Source organism: Saccostrea cucullata, unplaced genomic scaffold, assembly GCF_032062105.1.
Source record: "Saccostrea cucullata isolate Sc308-1 unplaced genomic scaffold, CSIRO_AGI_Scuc_v1 ctg12424, whole genome shotgun sequence".
Lineage (NCBI taxonomy): Eukaryota > Metazoa > Mollusca > Bivalvia > Ostreida > Ostreidae > Saccostrea > Saccostrea cuccullata.
Genome location: NW_026932536.1, coordinates 8,051 through 27,144, shown reverse-complemented (window position 1 = coordinate 27,144; position 19,094 = coordinate 8,051). Strand labels below are relative to the sequence as shown.

Genomic DNA, 19,094 nt, shown 5'->3' with positions numbered 1-19,094 from the left:
ACTTTAAATAGTCGGTTTTTAAAAATACGCCAAACGAATATGTTAAAAAATTGGATATGTTTTTATATTTGTGTTTCCTGTGAAATAAATATTATAATAATACCGGTATTCCTTCCATCTGTAATAATTTTCAAATACATTCTTTTTAAATGCATATAACATTTTTTAAAGTTTCTAGATACACTGGCTCCAAGTGTGAACGCCATTTTATCGTTATAAAATTCTAGGAATTGTTAATCTGAATGTAACACAAGTTAAGTAGTTTTATATGTAAATGATCCCAGTGGTAGAGGATTGAGGACATTTAAAAAATATGAATTTCTGAAGAAATTCAACGCTACCAACGTTAGCGCAGTATTAAAATCTATTTGAACACATCGTTGCAATTATGTTCTTTTAAAAGAAGAATTTGTAATAAAAAATGAAGATTAACGTTTTTTTAAAAAACAGTTTTTTTAACAGCATTTACACATCTCTATTAAACTTGATATAGCCTCTAGTAAGTACATATGTATACATTATGCAATCTATGACGTTGACGCCTTTTTAAAAAAAAAAACTTTCTATTCTTTGAATAAAAAATAAAATTTGAAACACCTTTATCACTTTTACAGAAATGGATCCTTAATAAGACTCGCCTATATAATTGATTTTCGTATAGTTACTTTATGTTTAAAGATTTGTTTGTCAGTTAACGTCCCTCTATATTTCACTCATACCGAGACGCCACCATATGTCGGTGAGGGGCTGAAAATTTATGACCAATACCTGGCAATCAGGTCTAATGAGCAGTGAGGGATTTTCTTCGTGCTAGCACCTACTGCGACACGGGACATCGGTTTATACGGTTCACCCGAAAGACCGGTCTCTGCGTTTTACAGTGGGATTCGAACCCGCGACGTAAGGATCAACTCTTTATTTTGTGACTCTAGAGCAGAGACTCTACTACTGCGCCACGCAGACAACATGTTTGTTCAAAGAATTAATTTATAATTAAATCGAGCAATAAAAATGATTCCTCCAATGGCGTTTTGACAGTCAAAAAGAATTTTATGACATAATGAAAAATACGAGATTTCTATTAAACCATGGAGTAAATATGCTATGCCTGGACGTACATGTATTGACTTTCTGTCTTTTTTTTCTTTCACCAGCAAGTCAACAAAAATATGATTTAGTTGACATTAATAAGGATCCTTTATTGAAAATGTACTTGTGCTTTTTATATAATATATTATAAAATTGCAACCAATATAATGCTTGTTATTATACATGTAGTTGACCTTTGCTCAAACTACTATAAAACCATCATAATAAATCATACCCTGATAATGTTAATGTAATGCAAAAAAAAGTTATAGGGCCTAATGGACCCACAGTACTGTATCAGACATAGTTATTGCTGTTATTCACAGACAGTTTTGGCATATCATTACAAGAAAATATACCGGTAATAAATGGAAATATATTTCTATTTAACAAAGTTATAATGAAAAGAAAAAACAACTACCATGAATATATTTTTACAAATATTTGTGACGGTAAGATGTCTCCATAACTAATGCTACAAGTCAGACATAATCACCCTAACAAAAAAATACTATAGTTAACTATAGTTAACTATAGTTTACTATAGTTAACTATAGTTATAACTTTGACACTCTGAAAACTTTGATTTACTATAGTGATAACTTTGACACTTTGAAAAACTTTGACGAAAACTTTGACACTTTGAAAAACTTTGACAAAAACTTTGACACTTTGAAAAACTTTGATGAAAACTTTGACACTTTGAAAAACTTTGACAAAAACTTTGACACTTTGAAAAACTTTAACGAAAACTTTGACACTTTGAAAAACTTTGACGAAAACTTTGACCCTTTGAAAAACATTGGCGAAAACTTTGACACTTTGAAAAACTTTGGCAAAAACTTTGACACTTTGAAAAACTTTGGCAAAAATTTGACACTTTGAAAAACTTTGACGAAAACTTTGACACTTTGAAAAACTTTGACAAAAACTTTGACACTTTGAAAAACTTTGATGAAAACTTTGACACTTTGAAAAACTTTGACAAAAACTTTGACACTTTGAAAAACTTTAACGAAAACTTTGACACTTTGAAAAACTTTGACGAAAACTTTGACCCTTTGAAAAACATTGGCGAAAACTTTGACACTTTGAAAAACTTTGGCAAAAACTTTGACACTTTGAAAAACTTTGGCAAAAATTTGACACTTTGAAAAACTTTGGCGAAAACTTTGACACTATGAAAAACTTTGGTGAAAACTTTGACACTTTGAAAAACTTTGGCGAAAACTTTGATACTTTGAAAAACTTTGACACTTTGAAAAACTTTGGCGAAAACTTTGACACTTTGAAAAACTTTGGCGAAAACTTTGAAACTTTGAAAAACTTTGGCGAAAACTTTGACACTTTGAAAAACTTTGGTGAAAACTTTGACACTATGAAAAACTTTGGTGAAAACTTTGACACTTTGAAAAACTTTGGCGAAAACTTTGACACTTTGAAAAACTTTGGCGAAAACTTTGACACTTTGATTTACTATAGTTAACTATAGTAAACTATAGTTAACTATAGTTAACTATAGTTAACTATAGTATTTTTTTGTTAGGGGCAGCCGACGATCTGAAATATGATACTTCATAAAGGAAATAAATTTTTATCTTTTCATGCAATTTTTGACCTGAAAATTCTCGCATAGTATTTCATATGTCTACACTTTAATTGTCTTAAATACATTTTTTTCAACAATATTTAAATTATATTTCAAAAAGTCAAAATTGAAGAAACGTTTAGAGATATTTAATGAAAAGACTCATGACAGAATTTATTTGTGAGCATTCATTGTTTAATGATTTTCAAGTGTAATTGCAAATTAATAAGTTCAGCAATCATCTGATAAAAAATTAAATCTGAAAATATTCTATTTACAGTAGTAAAGGCTTTTTAAATTATCATGATTTGATGATGAATGAAAATAATATGCCTTATACGTTAAAGTTTGACTTCTTGTCAATGTAAATATGTCTTACTCACTGAAAAAATTTCTCTTAGACTAGGTAGATGGAATTATCCCATTGTAGTGCCACACATTGTTAAAAGTACATTTTTAAAACCGGTAATTATTTGCATTTCTGCATTAATTAATGAAAGTATCGTCCTAATAATAGCGATTGTAGAGATTAATAGTGTTATGTAACACACACAAAAAACCGAATTGGTATTATTTTCTTTTTTGAAACTTTGTATATAACCTGCATTATCTTTTTTTACTTATAAAAAGGTTATTTATGTGAACCCCTTATTGTTAGACAAACCAAAAGATTATAACGTTATTAACGAAAAACTATTTTATCTTTCCATTTTAAAGCCTTTAGAGTATGGAGATATCAAATAGTAAGCTTAAGGATCATTTCTTGGGTATAGAATCATTGTGAGGCTGTTGTTTTGCATCCGCCTGTAAAAATTATGTTATGCTGTTTTTGTATTTCAGTATAATTGTAAAATGAAACATATCGAGATTACTAACAGTATTCAAGAACAAAAGTCCGTATAACAATGCAAAATTGAAACAGAGAAAACACGGACCCCCGAAACATCAGAGGTGGGATCAGGTGCCATGGAGAAGTAGTCCCCTGCCGACCGGTCACACCCGCCGTGTGCTACTTGTCATGATCGGGAAATAACGGAAAATTAATCGTTAGATTTGTTTTAACGACTTCATCATTTCTGCCGCTCATGCATACTCAAAGAATAACTTTTAATGCATTAATCCGACAATTGATGTCAAAACCATTCATAACCACTTTGTGTTTACTTGTAATATCATAACAAATAAAAAATAAAAAAAAATCTGATTATGCATCTTATAACCGAGATTTAAATTGAACGTTTCAGAAGTCACAGTTTAAAGGCTTTTGGCATGTACGTTATTTCCGATACTCCCTCCAGAGGAGGCAAACACTCGGGATCCTCTGATTTTATCTCAAACTTCTGTAGAAATCTGGTGAAGAATAAGAAAAACTCCATTCTGACAAGCGATTCTCCCAAACAGACTCTGCGTCCTGTGTATACAAATTTAAGATATATTCATTTTTTTCTTGTTTTAGAAAATTAAAAAAATATATTTATATGTTATAGAAATTTTAAATAGAACCGTGCACTTTAAGAGAAATTATTTACTCTAAACTGCATTTTTTTGGGTTCAAATTGTCTTCTTGTTGTACTTAATTATCAAACTTTTCAGCATAAATACTTTCTATACCTATTGAAATTGGAATCAGTTTATTTTTCTGCTCTTCTTGACACCTTCCGCTTTCATCTAAAAACCTTTCTGGTTTTAACTTCGAAGGGTCAGGGAAATTTTTGGGATTCGACAGAACAGAATCTAAAATGCAAAATACATAGACTCCTTTGGGAAAGAGATGTCCAGTTTACACGAAATCTTCACTGGGTGCATGTGGTAAATTCATGGGAACTATATCTGCCAGACGCTGAACTTTCAAAATCAACGCCTCTTCCCTGGACAGTTTGTCTCTGTGTTCCATTTTAGGCTGACCTTGACCGATGACGTCATTAATGTCCTTCTGAAGGATTTTCTGCCATTGTGGATAATGGATCAAGTACAAAAGCGCCGATCTTAGTGTTGTAGAAGTAGTCACAGTTCCTGCCGCAAAGAAGTTTCTTACAACGTGGTTCAGATTTTCGGCTGTAAAAGTAAATGTATACATGTACAGCATTTAACAATAGGCCCATACCATGATACTACATTGGAATGGCAATTTGATAAATTATATACGAAGGCAAAATAAAGTGTTGGATGATGATAGTTGTACTTAATAAAGAATAACTTTACGATTAGTTTGTTTGCTATTTACCCAGAAAAAAAATTAATGCATCTTTACAATATCATTTTAAAAAACCAACGCTTTATACATAATCCTTTACCCTAGCCCTAACAAAAAAATACTATAGTTAACTATAGTTTACTATAGTTAACTATAGTTAACTAAAGTAAATCAAAGTGTCAAAATTTTCGCCAAAGTTTTTCAAAGTGTCAAAGTTTTCACCAAAGTCTTTCAGAGTTTCAAAGTTTTCGCCAAAATTTTTCAAAGTGTCAGAGTTTTCGATAAAGTTTTTCAAAGTGTCAGAGTTTTCGTCAAAGTTTATCAAAGTGTCAAAGTTTTCGCCAAAGTTTTTTTAAAGTGTCAAAGTTTTCACCAAAGTTTTTCAAAGTGTCAAAGTTTTCGCCAAAATTTTTCAAAGTGTCAGAGTTTTCGATAAAGTTTTTCAAAGTGTCAGAGTTTTCGTCAAAGTTTATCAAAGTGTCAAAGTTTTCGCCAAAGTTTTTTTAAAGTGTCAAAGTTTTCACCAAAGTTTTTCAAAGTATCCAAGTTTTCGATAAAGTTTTTCCAGATATCCAAGTTTTCGAAAAAGTTTTTCAATGTATCCAAGTTTTTGATAAAGTTTTTCAAAGTGACAAAGTTTTCGCCAAAGTTTTTCAAAGTGTCAAAGTTTTCGCCAAAATTTTTCAAAGTGTCAGAGTTTTCGATAAAGTTTTTCAAAGTGTCAGAGTTTTCGTCAAAGTTTATAAAAGTGTCAAAGTTTTCGCCAAAGTTTATTTTAAAGTGTCAAAGTTTTCGCCAAAGTTTTTCAAAGTGTCAAAGTTTTCGTCAAAGTTTTTCAAAGTGTCAAAGTTTTCACTATGGTAAATCAAAGTTTTCAAAGTGTCAAAGTTATCACTATAGTTAACTATAGTAAACTATAGTTAACTATAGTAAACTATAGTTAACTATAGTTAACTATAGTATTTTTTTTTGTTAGGGATTACCATGAATTTAACAATTAAGTTAGAAGACTCAGTGTTGATAACAATCATAAACAGATTGATGGTTTGATGTTAAGAAGGAAAGAAAAAAAATATTTAAATTTATAATTCAGGCTTCAGAGAACAGACCATGATATTAAAAATAAAATACCTGGTTACTGTCTTGAAATATAAGCGATATTTGGGCGAGGATAAGAAAACGTGATAGAGGGCGAGACTTGCCGAGGCTTACGTTTTCGACCCGAGCCCAAATATCGCTTATATTTCAAGACAGTTATCATGTATTTTGTTTATCCTGCAATAAAATTTTACATTTGAGCGGCCCAAACAGGCTAATTCCGACAGATTTAGGCACATCTCTGCTGTTGAAACTATGACGCCATGGTGTAAAAATTGCAGTCTACGTGACGTCACAATGCTTTTGGAACATCGGAATACATGCACGAGGCTTTATTAGGGCAGTGACCGGATAAAGCTTTGGTTTATTAGGTTACCTTTTTTAGGCCAATGCAAGGGGTAGTTGCAGGATAAAAATATTTATTATACTTTACACAGAAATGCTATACACAAAACTTAGTTGAAATTGGTTAGAGGAATTCAGGAGAAGAACATTAAAATATTTAAAAGGTTACACACGACGCAGGCAGACAGACGGAAAAAGACCTAAGGATCTAAGAAGTCATCTGTGTGATTTTAATGACCTAAAAAATGAATGTCTCCATATTTAAAATGATTTTTAGATCAGTTAATTTAAGTACAAAACATTGTGCATAAGCTAAAATGAGTAGATTGTAGCCTTTTTTGTCTATTTTTGGAGGAATTTTTTTGGATACATGTATATGTTATTTTTCATGATATCAATATCAAAAGAGGAAAGCAAAATCTTTCTCGTAACAACCTTTTAAATAAATTTAGCCTAAAACACTACATGATAAATAAATAAGGAATTGATTTGACTCTACATTAACTTCCAAGATCTCCTGCAAACTGACATTCAAATGCCCTTAATCTTTCCTCTGACACACCATTTTTTTTAAATAAAAGAATTGATTTAAAAGGTCGAATTACCTGTGAAAATAGTGTTGATTTCATTTGATCTTTGCTTTTGTTCCAAAAGAAAAGCATCGATGACATCATTGATGTGGAAATTTATTTTTAAAGTATTAGTTTTTTTCTATTTTGGTGATTCCTTTATAAAGTATATTAAACTTCTTTTACAAGATGCCAATTTATGTGTAATACAGAATGGTATTTTTTCAGAATTTTTTTAATATAGGTAGAGGTTGCTGACAAGGCGATCCAATCTCTCCGTATTTATTTCTCCTTTGTGCTGAAATAATGGGTATTATGATAAGGAATAATTCGTTAATCAGTTGCATTACTACAGTAAGGAATTTAAATTACTTCAATATGCAGATGACACAGTACTTCTACTAGATGGTTCCAAAAATTCTCTAAAATCAGCACTTTCTTTTGTTGATCAATTCTCAAAGTTTTCTGGATTAAAACCTAAGTATGAAAAAAAACCCACTGTATTAAAATAGGCTCACTAAGACAAAATTTGGAAATATCGGAGGAATTCAAAAACTTAAACTGGTCTCAAAGCCCTTTACTGTTTTAGGAATAACATATTGTGTAAATCTAGAAAGTAATTCTATGTTTGCATTAAACTTCACACCCAAACTTAAAGAAATAAAAGCACTAATATGTTCATGGTCATGCAGAATGTTATCAACAGCAGGACGGATTACTGTAGTTAAATCATTGATTCTTCCGCAAATTACACACTTGCTAATTAGTTTACCAACTCCCCCAAAAGAAAGATTAAAAGAAATTGAAAATATTTTTGATCAGTATGTTTGGAATTGTAAAACTCTAAGAGTTGCAAAGAGTGATATTATTCAAAGCTATGAAAATGGGGGTTTCCAAATGATTCGTCTTGAAACTTTTGCTAAAAGTCTGAAAGTTACATGGGTTCGCCGATTTTATGATGATACATGTGAGTCACAGGAAACACTTGATAATTGAAACTTTGCCTAAGGATCACAGATAACAGTTTTTGGTCTTTCTTTTTTGCAAAAGCTTATTAAGATTAGTACAAATATTTTTTGGATTGATGTTTTTTCAGCATTTTTAGAATTAAGAAAATGTATTGAGACTCGATGTATCTTGAGTCCTGTATGGTTTAATGAATCAATATGTATCAATACCAAAAGTATATTTTATAAACAATGGTTTGATAAAGGTGTGTGTTACATATTAGATATTTAAAATTGCACTTGTGATTTGATGTGTTATGAAGAGTTCTGTAACCGGTACAATTTTCATCCACTATTTACTTTGTACTATGGGATTATAAATAGTATAAAGAAACTAGATCTGTATTACAATATGAATTTTATTGTCAATAACTGACCTGTTTACTCACAATTTTGCCAAACAATAAGAAAAAGTAAAAAGGGCTCAAAAGACTACCATAATGTTTTTTTTTAAATCAGTTGGAAAAACCTAAATGTGAAATAAAAGGAAAAGGAGTTTAATCTAGATGTAAACAGTAGTTGGTGGAAGATTAAAAATAGTCTTATATTTAAAGTCACAAATGACATGCAAATAAGATGGTTCCAATATCGCATTATGCACAGAATTCTTGCAACAAACACATTTTTAAACAAGATTGGGATTGTAGACTCAGAATTGTGTACTTTTTGTAATGTACACCAAGAAACACTGGGTCATTTACTTTGGGAATGTGAATATGTTAGTGAGATCTGGGAAAAAAATCATGATTGGATATAAGAATTATCTGGAATTGATATTGCAATGAATAAATTAGACATAATTGTTGGAAATTATTTTATGTTTTATAACATTGTAAATTTGATAACATGTATTGTAAAGAAGCACATATACCGAAAAAGATGTTTAAAACAAATTCCTTCATTTGAAGGAGTTAAAAATGAGATTTTGTACTATTATAAATGTGAGAAATATATTTACAAGAAAAACTTTGAAATTGAGAAAATTGATAGAAAATGGAGCTGTGTACCATTAGAATATGCACTGTAAAACGGTTTCATTTAAAAATACCCTGCTGTTTCAACTACTTACTATAGAAACAATTAATTTCTTTGTATCATTTAGTTGATTAAGCTTGCATACACATATATGTATGACTGAAGTGTGAATGTTGTTTTTTCTTTTTTTGTTTATAAAAACTTCACCTGTCACATCTCAAAAGATGTATGTTTGTCAAATTAGTTTGCAAAATCCAAGGCTCCCCAACCTTGGCTGTAAACTTATTGATCACCATATTCATGTCATGGGGTAATAAAAATTAAAAAAAAAAAACACAGCAATACGACTACAATGGACAATGTCACCCACATAGTGCAAAATATTTTATATGGTGTCCAACATTCATTGAACTTTGCTGTATGGTTGCATTTCTGTGCCAAAACTATTTTTTTCCTTTCTCTTTTTCTACTTTATTTTATATTTTTATCTTGTATAATATTTTATATTATGCGTGTCGCCTTTCGAGCAGAGCGACACTTAGGGATCATTTTTCCAGGCATCTGTCTGTTTGTAGTTTGTCTGTCACAATCATTAACTTTAGGAGGCAGGGATTGGATTTTTCTATGTATCGCTTAGAGATATGGATTTGTAAAATACTATGACATTGGAAATGACCTATGAACTAATTTTCAAAATACTCCATAGTGTCTTTTTGCACATATTCTTTGAATTTTTAGAGGTAGGTTTTGCATTATTGGCAAATGCACTACTTGTAATAGAACATGGAGAAAAATATCAGCATTTTGTAAAGTCAATCTGACATTGAACTTTGACCTATTTCCAGGAATTTGTGAAACTGTTATGTTGTGCATTTTCTCTCTATTTATCAAAATGTGTTGCCTGTAAAATATATATGATAGTAATATTCCCTCCATTTGTCTTAATTTGATTATAAATTCTTTTTGTAAGGTACATCACATTTTGTATGTTTCCGGATACATTGGCGCAAAAAGTGAATTTCATTTTGTCGAAGTAAATTAAGGTAAGTCACACGTCAACTTTGTTAAATCAAGGATTTTTTGGGAAGTGTATTTTGGATAAGTAATAGTATGACTCAAAGTCGCAGAGAAGATAGGGGGTCAGTGTGCATTCTACTGATCTATGGTACAATTAAGTTGACCTTTTTGCACTTAAATTTAAACTCTTTGATTTATTACTTTATCTCTAATTTTATTTTATCAGATGTTACTACGTTAATAAGTTTAATCTTATTTTACATAAAATGGTTTGAATAATATTTATCATTGAACACATCTTGCAAATTAATGCACGTTTATTATTGTTTGACATTTTTGCACTAAAAAATAACATATTTGGGGTATTAAAAAACTAAAAAGGCAATTAAATATTTTCTTATATCAAGCTTTTTAGGAGTTAAGTGCTGATCAGTCACAAGTATCGATTAGTTTAAAATAATGAAACAAAAAGTTGGGGTCAGTGATGTTAAATTTGAAATATTGGTCAATATATGCGAGTTTCAGGTAAAAAAAATTGTGTAAATTTTATCTTGACTTCTTTAACATATCTTCATTTCTTGGCAAAGTTTGTTAAGGGAAGGTTTAAAACTTGTTCTAAAAATATAAATCAAAACCCATATTAAATATTCCTGCAATATCACAACGGAAAATATTCTCCGAGTAAAAGTATGTGACGCTAAAGTTTCAATATATTTAATTTAATAAATGTGCAGATTTGCAGAAATTTCCGCCGAATATCCTTCCACCACAAGAAATAAACCCTCTTAAATCTTGCTTCTTTGTAGATTTTTAAGCAGTTTTTTCGATGAATGTTAAAAAAATTACATTGTTGAATATGAATATTTTATAAAAATTGAATTTTAATAAATATTTTTTAAGTAAGAGGTTCTGCGTGAACTTTTCTAAAAAGCTAACGGGTGACATACCTTAAGTTATTCGTCATTACACGTAAATGATGCTAGCGGTTCGGGATTAAGGAAAATTAAAAAAAAATCTGAACACATTCAATTACCAAACTTGAAAATAATAAAAAAAAAAATAACAATAAGACATTACATCGTAAAGCATATGCATTCTTCTTGCATTTACTTGGAGGTTTCTTAATAAAATTGTATCAAACATAACGTGTTCATTTTTGGAGTTTCCATTTGCTTAAATGACTCCAGAATAATAAGGTTCCAAAAATTTAAAGTGGTCAAGTTAACTAGCTGCAAAATTATTAACTCAAGTTAAAAAAATAAAAAAAAAATGTTTTGACTCTTGGACTGCTTTAAACTGGTTCTTTGATTAATAAACTAATTAAGATGAACATTTTTATAACAGATAATCATTCCATGAATACATGTCCATAACAATTGATATAATCTCTTCCATCACAAAGCTGAGTATATGAAATATTGCGATACCATGTAATGGAAATAAGAACATATGCTTATACCTTTAAATAGTTTTGTCTCGAGTTTTGTATGTTGTTCATAAGAACAGGACGAAATATATACTGAAAGGGAAAGAAACGCAGGGTAGCATAATATTCGAAAATTTTTTGACCGCATGATCGAGAATTATGAAAATTGGTCAGATGAGTAATATACTTACTTTGCCCCATAATCAGTGTTCAGAAAATGCTTAAAAGTCCAAAAGCACGTGAAATTTGATGTCGACGAGTTTGTCAACAAATTTTGTTGCACCATTTGATGCACCTGAGGTATGCACATTGTTTTTCAATATTTAGAGACGATATAAATTTCTTGCAATCTTGGTATAGTTTACAAAAGTTCCATGGAGTCTGGTTTTTTAATTTCCTAATTAATGAAAAAGGCAACAATTGGTAAGTAAGCAGTTTTTTGTAAATTTTCCCCCATAAACTTATTACCCTTTGTCAGAGATGGCCTACAATGGTTTTCAATCGAACGTGACGATGACGTTAACGCGAAACAGAGTCATGTAACGAGCGGGTTATTCGTCCTGCCGTCTCTTAAATCACCACCTTACTACCACAAAAACCGCCTTTTAAACAGTTGACTATCACAACCATTACATTCACTCGAAAAAAAAAAGAATAAAATTCGGCAATTAGGTTTTTTGAGCAGATCAACTTACTGTTGTGTATCTCTCACTGGCGCACGCGCGCGTCGTATGAATGTTGTTTTGGCGTGGTTACCCATGCCCAATATAGCCAGGGTTTGAAAGATAAACACTCTGATGAATTCCATGCAAAGGAGATATAAGGCTCATGACAGATGCGCGGTAGAGACATTGAAAATAATGAGAGTTTTCGATTTTCCCTTTTGGGGGTATCGTCATATGAGCTTCAATAACTCATGAATTTTTTGACAAAATCAAATGGGATTTCGGTTAGGTCTTTCTGAAAGATAATTTTAAACGTTAGATAGGATACTTTAAAAAAAAATTAAAAGAAAAATTAATTTAATCCACATTAAAAGTTTACCCTGCGTTTCTTTTTCCTTTCAGTATATATTTAAAAAAAATATACAAATATATAGTGGGAAAAGTGTTCTCGCAGTTACTTAAGGAATGACTTCAATTTTGAGAATTTATATGACTAGAATAACGATGTTAATGAGAGAAACATGTACTATGCAGGCGTAAAGCGTTGTATTTATGTACCTCGACATTCTCAGAACTTTATGTCTTATATTCAGATAACATGTATGATGACTTGCCAAAAATTTAAACAATCATTTTTTTTTTACAAAACAGTTTAGACTGTAATTTGAAGTCAAGAACGGTGTTATGACGTCACAATGTAAATATCTTGCTCATCAAGGTAGTGTATGAGAAAATAATTCATTTTTTTAATATGCAAAAATATTTTGAAATGTAAATATATTGATATTCAATAATAAATTGTTTTCTTATGACTATTTACAATGTGATTAATTTTTTAAGTTTTGTCTTTTTAAAAGTCTCATTTTAAACGAGTTTGGTGTGTAAGTTAATCCAAGTTTACCCTCCAGAGAAGGTAAACACTCGGGATTCTCTGGTTTTATCTCATACTTCTGTAAAAATCTGGTGAAGAATAAGAAAAGCTCCATTTTGGCAAGTGCTTCTCCTAAACATATCCTCGGCCCTGTTAAAATCAAAAAAAAAATTACAAAGATAAAGAGTTTTTTTCTGAGTAATGCTCAGTAAAATCTAATGTATTGTCAGTAATATATACCTATTCCATATATTTTTCTTGGATATATTTTTTTAATCAAAAAATCATATTCTTACATACTGAAAAGGTAATTAACTTGTCTTTAAGGTCTCCACGACATCTCCCGTTGTCATCTAAAAACCGCTCTGGCTTAAACAGTGAAGGTTTGGGAAACATTTCTGGATCCATTAATACGGAATCCAAAAGAAACAGTACTGTGACACCTTTGGGAAAGAGGTGTCCGTTGTACGTCATGTCTTCCTGGGCTGCATGTGGACCCGTCAGAGGTGTAGTATTTCCAAGTCGCTGAGTTTCCAGAATGAATGCCTCTACTAATGGCAATTGATCCTTGTGCTCCATCATTGGTTGTCTCTGACCTATGACGTCATCAATTTCTTTTTGAAGTTTTTTCAGCCAATGCGGATTATGGAATAAAAATAGAAACGCCCATCTCAAGGTTGTGGACGAAGTTTCTGTTCCCGCTGAAAAGAAGTCCTTCAAAACTTGGTTCAGATTTTCATCTGTAATAAAAAAAGAAAATCGTGTATTATATCAATGATGTTTCAAAATAGTAATATTTTGTATTCTATAGGACATACATGTAACATGGTCACACTTGTATTGATTCATAATTTAAAAAAAAAAATACACTGTATACAGTTATGTGAAAAAGGTACTTTCCGCACCATTAACGAACTAAAACACAAGAATAAAGTATGTCACATATATTTCAAGTAAAAGACTACATCTTGTATTTCCTAATATACATCGACCATTGCATCCAAACCTATTAATTACAAAAATACTTTACAGTGCCTTGATACGGAATATCTGAAACATAACTATCGTGTTTATAATCTTCCTCAACCTATAAATAGAGTCCTGCTGGACACGTTGCTACTGGTGACGAAAACATAATAATGAGAATCTTGGATTAATAAAAGAGGCATCGGAATTCACAATATATCATAAATTCTATAGAGGATTTAACCAGGCAATGCGCTTTACATGAAAAACAAGACCTTGACACTTTGTCAAAATGTATTAAATATATCAAATGTATGTTAAAATCGCGCATTAGAAGATTGAGGGGCAATATGAAAACCAACTACGCTTATGTATTTGATAATCCAGAGGTGAAAAAAGATTTACATTGATTCCGTGATCTGGTCTCCAAATAGCAATATTATCTTTGTAAGGCTCTTTATATTAAAAGTATTTTAGAGGAACTTGGATTCAGTTCTACAAGTGGTAAGAAATTCTACTACAACATATTTCAGTTTTGAATATTTTCAATATTCCGAACAATCAGAATGAATTTGAATTGCAAAATATATATTGGATTCCGAAACATCATAAAAGCCCTTACAAACTAAGAGGCATAGCGGGTTCCAATAAATGTTCAATTAAGCCTCTTATTTACTCCCCACTAAGACAATTAAGAAAAAGTTTTGTTTTTTTTTCATTTTCAAAATATCAGCAATTTTTTATTTCATTTAAAATTGTTATAGTAATAACATTTAAGTAAATTGAAAATTCCAAGCGTATAATGATAAAAATTTCAGTTCAAATTTCTAGGGCAAACTTTTTTTAAGTGTACATCAAATGCATAGGTTTAAAATTAAAAGAAAATCCCTAAAGTTTGACAACATGAAAGGTCTTCATAAATAGGTTTTGAGGAACTTTTGAGCGTTATTCTAAATTGAATGTTGATAAATTTGCTTTGTCAAATTCACAAATGTTATGAACATGATAAAAAATCAATTGTAATTAATAATTTTGAAAAAAAAAGTTTTGACCCAATTTTTTCAACAGAAGAGGAGTGACATTTTTTGACTGATTATGAATGTGTTTCAAACTGAAGTTACGCAAAAACATGTGAATTACATGTACCTGTAAATATATTGTTGATTTCGTTTGATCCTTGTTTTTGTTCCAGAAGGAAAGCATCGATGAAATCATTGATGTGGTCCGCGTCAAAATGTCTTCTGTGCTCCTCTATCATATCCGTGAGAAATGCTCTCAAAGCATTAACATTTTCCAAATATATGTCAATTTTGTAAATGCCGGTGTGCCGCAAAGATGGAAAAAGAAAAACTGGAGAAGACAAAGTGACACTGCTGAACGATCTGGACAACAGGTCAATTAAAAGCTTGAATCTCGTGTCTTCATACTCAAACCTTTTACCGAATAAAAGCGAGCATATAACGTTAGCTACGGATGCATTCAGTACACTTTGAATGTCAAAAGCCTCATTTTCATTTTCTTCCAATTTCTCCATCAGACAATCTACTTCTTCCATGATCTGGCTTTCCATAGAACGTTTCCCAAATCCAAACTTTCGTAATGTCGTCAGTGCAAAAGCTCTCGTTTCTTTCCACCTCGATCCTGATGCCCAAAACACACCTTTATAGGAAATAAAAATTAGAAATTTGAATAAACACAGAATAATGATTTCAATATTAATGGAACTTTCTAGAACAGCATATAGCATCGGGTCAGTTGTTAAAAGAAACAATAGGTCCACGGGCCTTAAAGGTCACCTGAGTATTATGTAACAACTTTCCAACAATTGAATTTGGTTAATCCAAAAGCCGTGAAATTCACAATTTTCAAAGAGGCAAAAATGCTTATCATAACTATACACTTACCATACTTAAATTTGGTTACTTTATACCCAAACATAGATCAGAGTTACAAAGAGAAAATGCATTTCCACTTGATAACCACCAATTTCTCCTAAAAAAATCAATTTATCGCTAAATTGTGAATATTCGCTACTTTTATTTTTCACAGAAATAAAATAAGTTTATATGGATTACAATATCTATAATTTTAACATTCTATAACAGGTTTCACATAAATGTGAATTTGTTACTCTTTTTCAAGATTTACAAAAGTGAGTGTCGGTTGTAACGTATATCTACTTCTCGCTGGATCTTAATTACGTATTTTTTTCTTCTATAAGACTGTATACCTGTTAAAAATGGTTTTAATCAATAAAAATTTCCTGCGCTTGCACGGCATTTCATCTACTGTTCATTAAAAATAAGATGTGTTTGTGAAACACTTGCTCCTGGCGGGAACAAAGTTCGAAAAAAGTCAAGGTCACATGGCCATTGACCTTAGTGTCATTTAAAAGAACTTGATTAGTAGAATATGCATTATAAATATGAAGTCTATTTTACATAGTTCAAAAGTTATGACGAAGGTTAATGGTTGCTGACAAACAAACAAAAAACAAACAAACAGACATACAGACCAACAGAACAAAAACAATATACGCCTCGGATCTATCGATCCGGGCGCATAAAAATTAAAGGTTCTTTATAACCATACCGGCTATCGGTACTCTGTATGACTTAGTCTTTTCATATGTCCATTAGATTGTTATCTTAAACTAATGTGCTATTGTTTTACCATTTCCCTGAGCTAAATCACTGGAAAGGAATCTTGGTCTCTCAGAGGTAGCATCGCCATGTTTGACCAGTAATGCCCGTATGTTGTCGAATCCATGTACAAATATAATAGGTTTATGGAAGATCATTATGGTATAGATGTCTCCATAAATTTTCCTCAGTCTCCTGTGAGCTGTCACAGCCTCTGATGGTTTGAAGAGTCCGACATTGCCGATGATGGGGTAACATGTAGGACCAGGCGGAAGTCCTTTTGGTCGTCCAGACAGGCACCATAACAAGGAAAGTAGTACGACAACAATAGTTAACGCCTCCCACATAGTGCAAAATACAGTTACCTACTTTTATTGAACTCCTAATGTATGGTTGCATTACTGTGCTAAAATTGAAGATTAGAAATTTCAACGCTGAAGGCCGCTTATAGTCCAATATTAATATTAAGCAAATTTATATGTATTTTCTCAAAGAATATATATACCTAATTATGCTTTACAATTTATAATGACCTTTCAAAGGCCAGTGTTATCCACATAGTGCAAAATATTTTATATGGCGTCCTACATTCATTGAACTTTGCTGTATGGTTGCATTTCTGTGCCAAAACTCTATTTGTCTACTTTCTCTTTATGCGTGGCGCTTTTAGAGCAGAGCGACACTAAGGGATTATTTTCCTGGCATCTGCCTATTGTATTTGTCTTTTTGTCAGTCTGTCACACTTTATAAGATGAAAGAAGTAGGAAATTGATTTTTAGATAATTTCTTTGAAATGTGGTTTTGTAAAAATACCGGGGCTACTGACTTGTTACAATGGGATTGACCTATGAACCTCTTTTCAAATATTCCATGGTTTTTATATGCTATAAAAAAAATAAATTTTGCATTTTTGAAACTCTGCTGATAACTATAACATTTTCCATTTTAATAACCAAAGATTCAATATCTTGGCAAAACAATCATCGGAAATTAACGTTTAACAAAATTATTCATGTGATGTTCGCTTAAAGAATCGTAATTTAGAATAAGGAATAAAGAATAGAAATGTTCTTTCATTTGGATTATACTCAATGTTTTGCAATAAGTATGATGATTTTGTGGCTGTGTCTGGTAATTTTATGAAAGTATGTTATGCTGTTATTTGTGTAACGGTATGTAATTTCCCAAACGGAAAAGATTTTTAACAAACTATTATTAAAACATCAACAAACTACCAGCAAACTATATTTTTGTGGTTTGTTAAAGTAGTTTGATAGTATAGCATTTAATGAACCACTAACAAACCACTTTTTCTAAAAATAGCTGCTGTGGTTTGTTAGTCTTTCATTTCTGGTGATTGTGATTTCTATATAGTTTGTTAGACTTGGTATCTTGCAACAGTGTTTTATTAGTATAGCATTTGCATCTATCCACATGGGAAATTACTTTACAGACGTGTTTAGGGTTGAATTATCTAGAATTGTTGAAGTTTCCAAGAACAGTTTATCTCTTTACATCTGGTGTTCGCTATTTGCGCCAATTTTAAAACCACCAGCAGGTCAGAAACAAAGGAACTGATGAAGGGACATTCAAATTGTTAGTATCATTCTATAAGATCCCTGACTGGAAAAAGCAGCAATTAACATTATTAAAAGATGGATCTTGATTCAGAAGAGGTATTTAATGCATGCTATGAAGTAATTAACCTTCTGTGAATGTGGATGCGTATGCTTTTTACTAGCTTTGGGTTTTTATTTATTTTCAGATTGACCTTTAATTCCTATACTAGTTTAGATCAGTTATGCTTTGGATTATGGGAAGTATATTTGAAAAAAAGACAAAACAGATGTCTTTCAAAGTTGCAATGAGGCCAGAAAAAAGGAAATATTAAAGCATTTTACATGCCAGATGAAGCAGGGAATATTTAAATGTCAGCCTGAAGAACTTTTTTGGTGAAAAATAATATGATGATGTACACAACATGAAGGAGAATATGTGATAAGTGCATGGACATTGACTTGGAATTGCATCTAGCTCCTAAACAAAAGGGAACATGTTGGAATGTTGCACTTGCATTGACTAAACTTGTGAATCCTGGAATTTAAATACTCTGAAACAAGACTTGTTGAAATATGTTTCAAAATGTGATTGTTTTAGGTGTTTTCAAAGACTTGTGGATTTGTAAAGGAAAATTCAAATTTAGTGTTTTGCTAATGGATTTGTTACCAGTGATTTCTTAGTAGTTTGTTAGAGTGGTTTGATAGTAGTTTGATAGCATGGTTTGATAGTAGTTTGTTAGAATGGTTTGATAGTAGTTTGTAAGAGTGGTTTGATAGTAGTTTGTTAGAGTGGTTTGAAGGTAGTTTGTTAAGAGTGGTTTGATAGTAGTTTGTTGAGAGTGGTTTGATAGTAGTTTGTTAGAGTATAGTTTGTTAGCTCATTTGCATGTGAACGCTATACTATTAAACTACTTTCAAACCATAGTGGTTTGTTAGTAATTTGTTATAGTAGTTTGTTTGCCCTTTTTTCCGTATGGGTTCATTTTAGTTTTGCTTTAACGCCTTCATTCTTTCCACCGCTCATGCATACTCAAAGACAATATTTTGTGAATTATCTGAGATTAATTTTAACAACCACTCATA

At 31.1% G+C, this 19,094-nt stretch overlaps 1 protein-coding gene across 1 annotated transcript; it reads right to left on the bottom strand.

The window, feature by feature from the left end:
- Positions 1-12,793: 12,793 nt before the first annotated feature.
- On the bottom strand, positions 12,794-16,799 carry LOC134235362 (cytochrome P450 2B4-like). Its single transcript, XM_062717490.1, has 4 exons — positions 16,484-16,799; positions 14,957-15,469; positions 13,141-13,584; positions 12,794-12,994 (listed from the first exon to the last, which is right to left on the bottom strand). Exons 1-4 carry the CDS (start codon positions 16,797-16,799, stop codon positions 12,801-12,803), a joined length of 1,467 nt encoding a protein of 488 aa, XP_062573474.1. The 3' UTR covers positions 12,794-12,800.
- Positions 16,800-19,094: the final 2,295 nt, after the last annotated feature.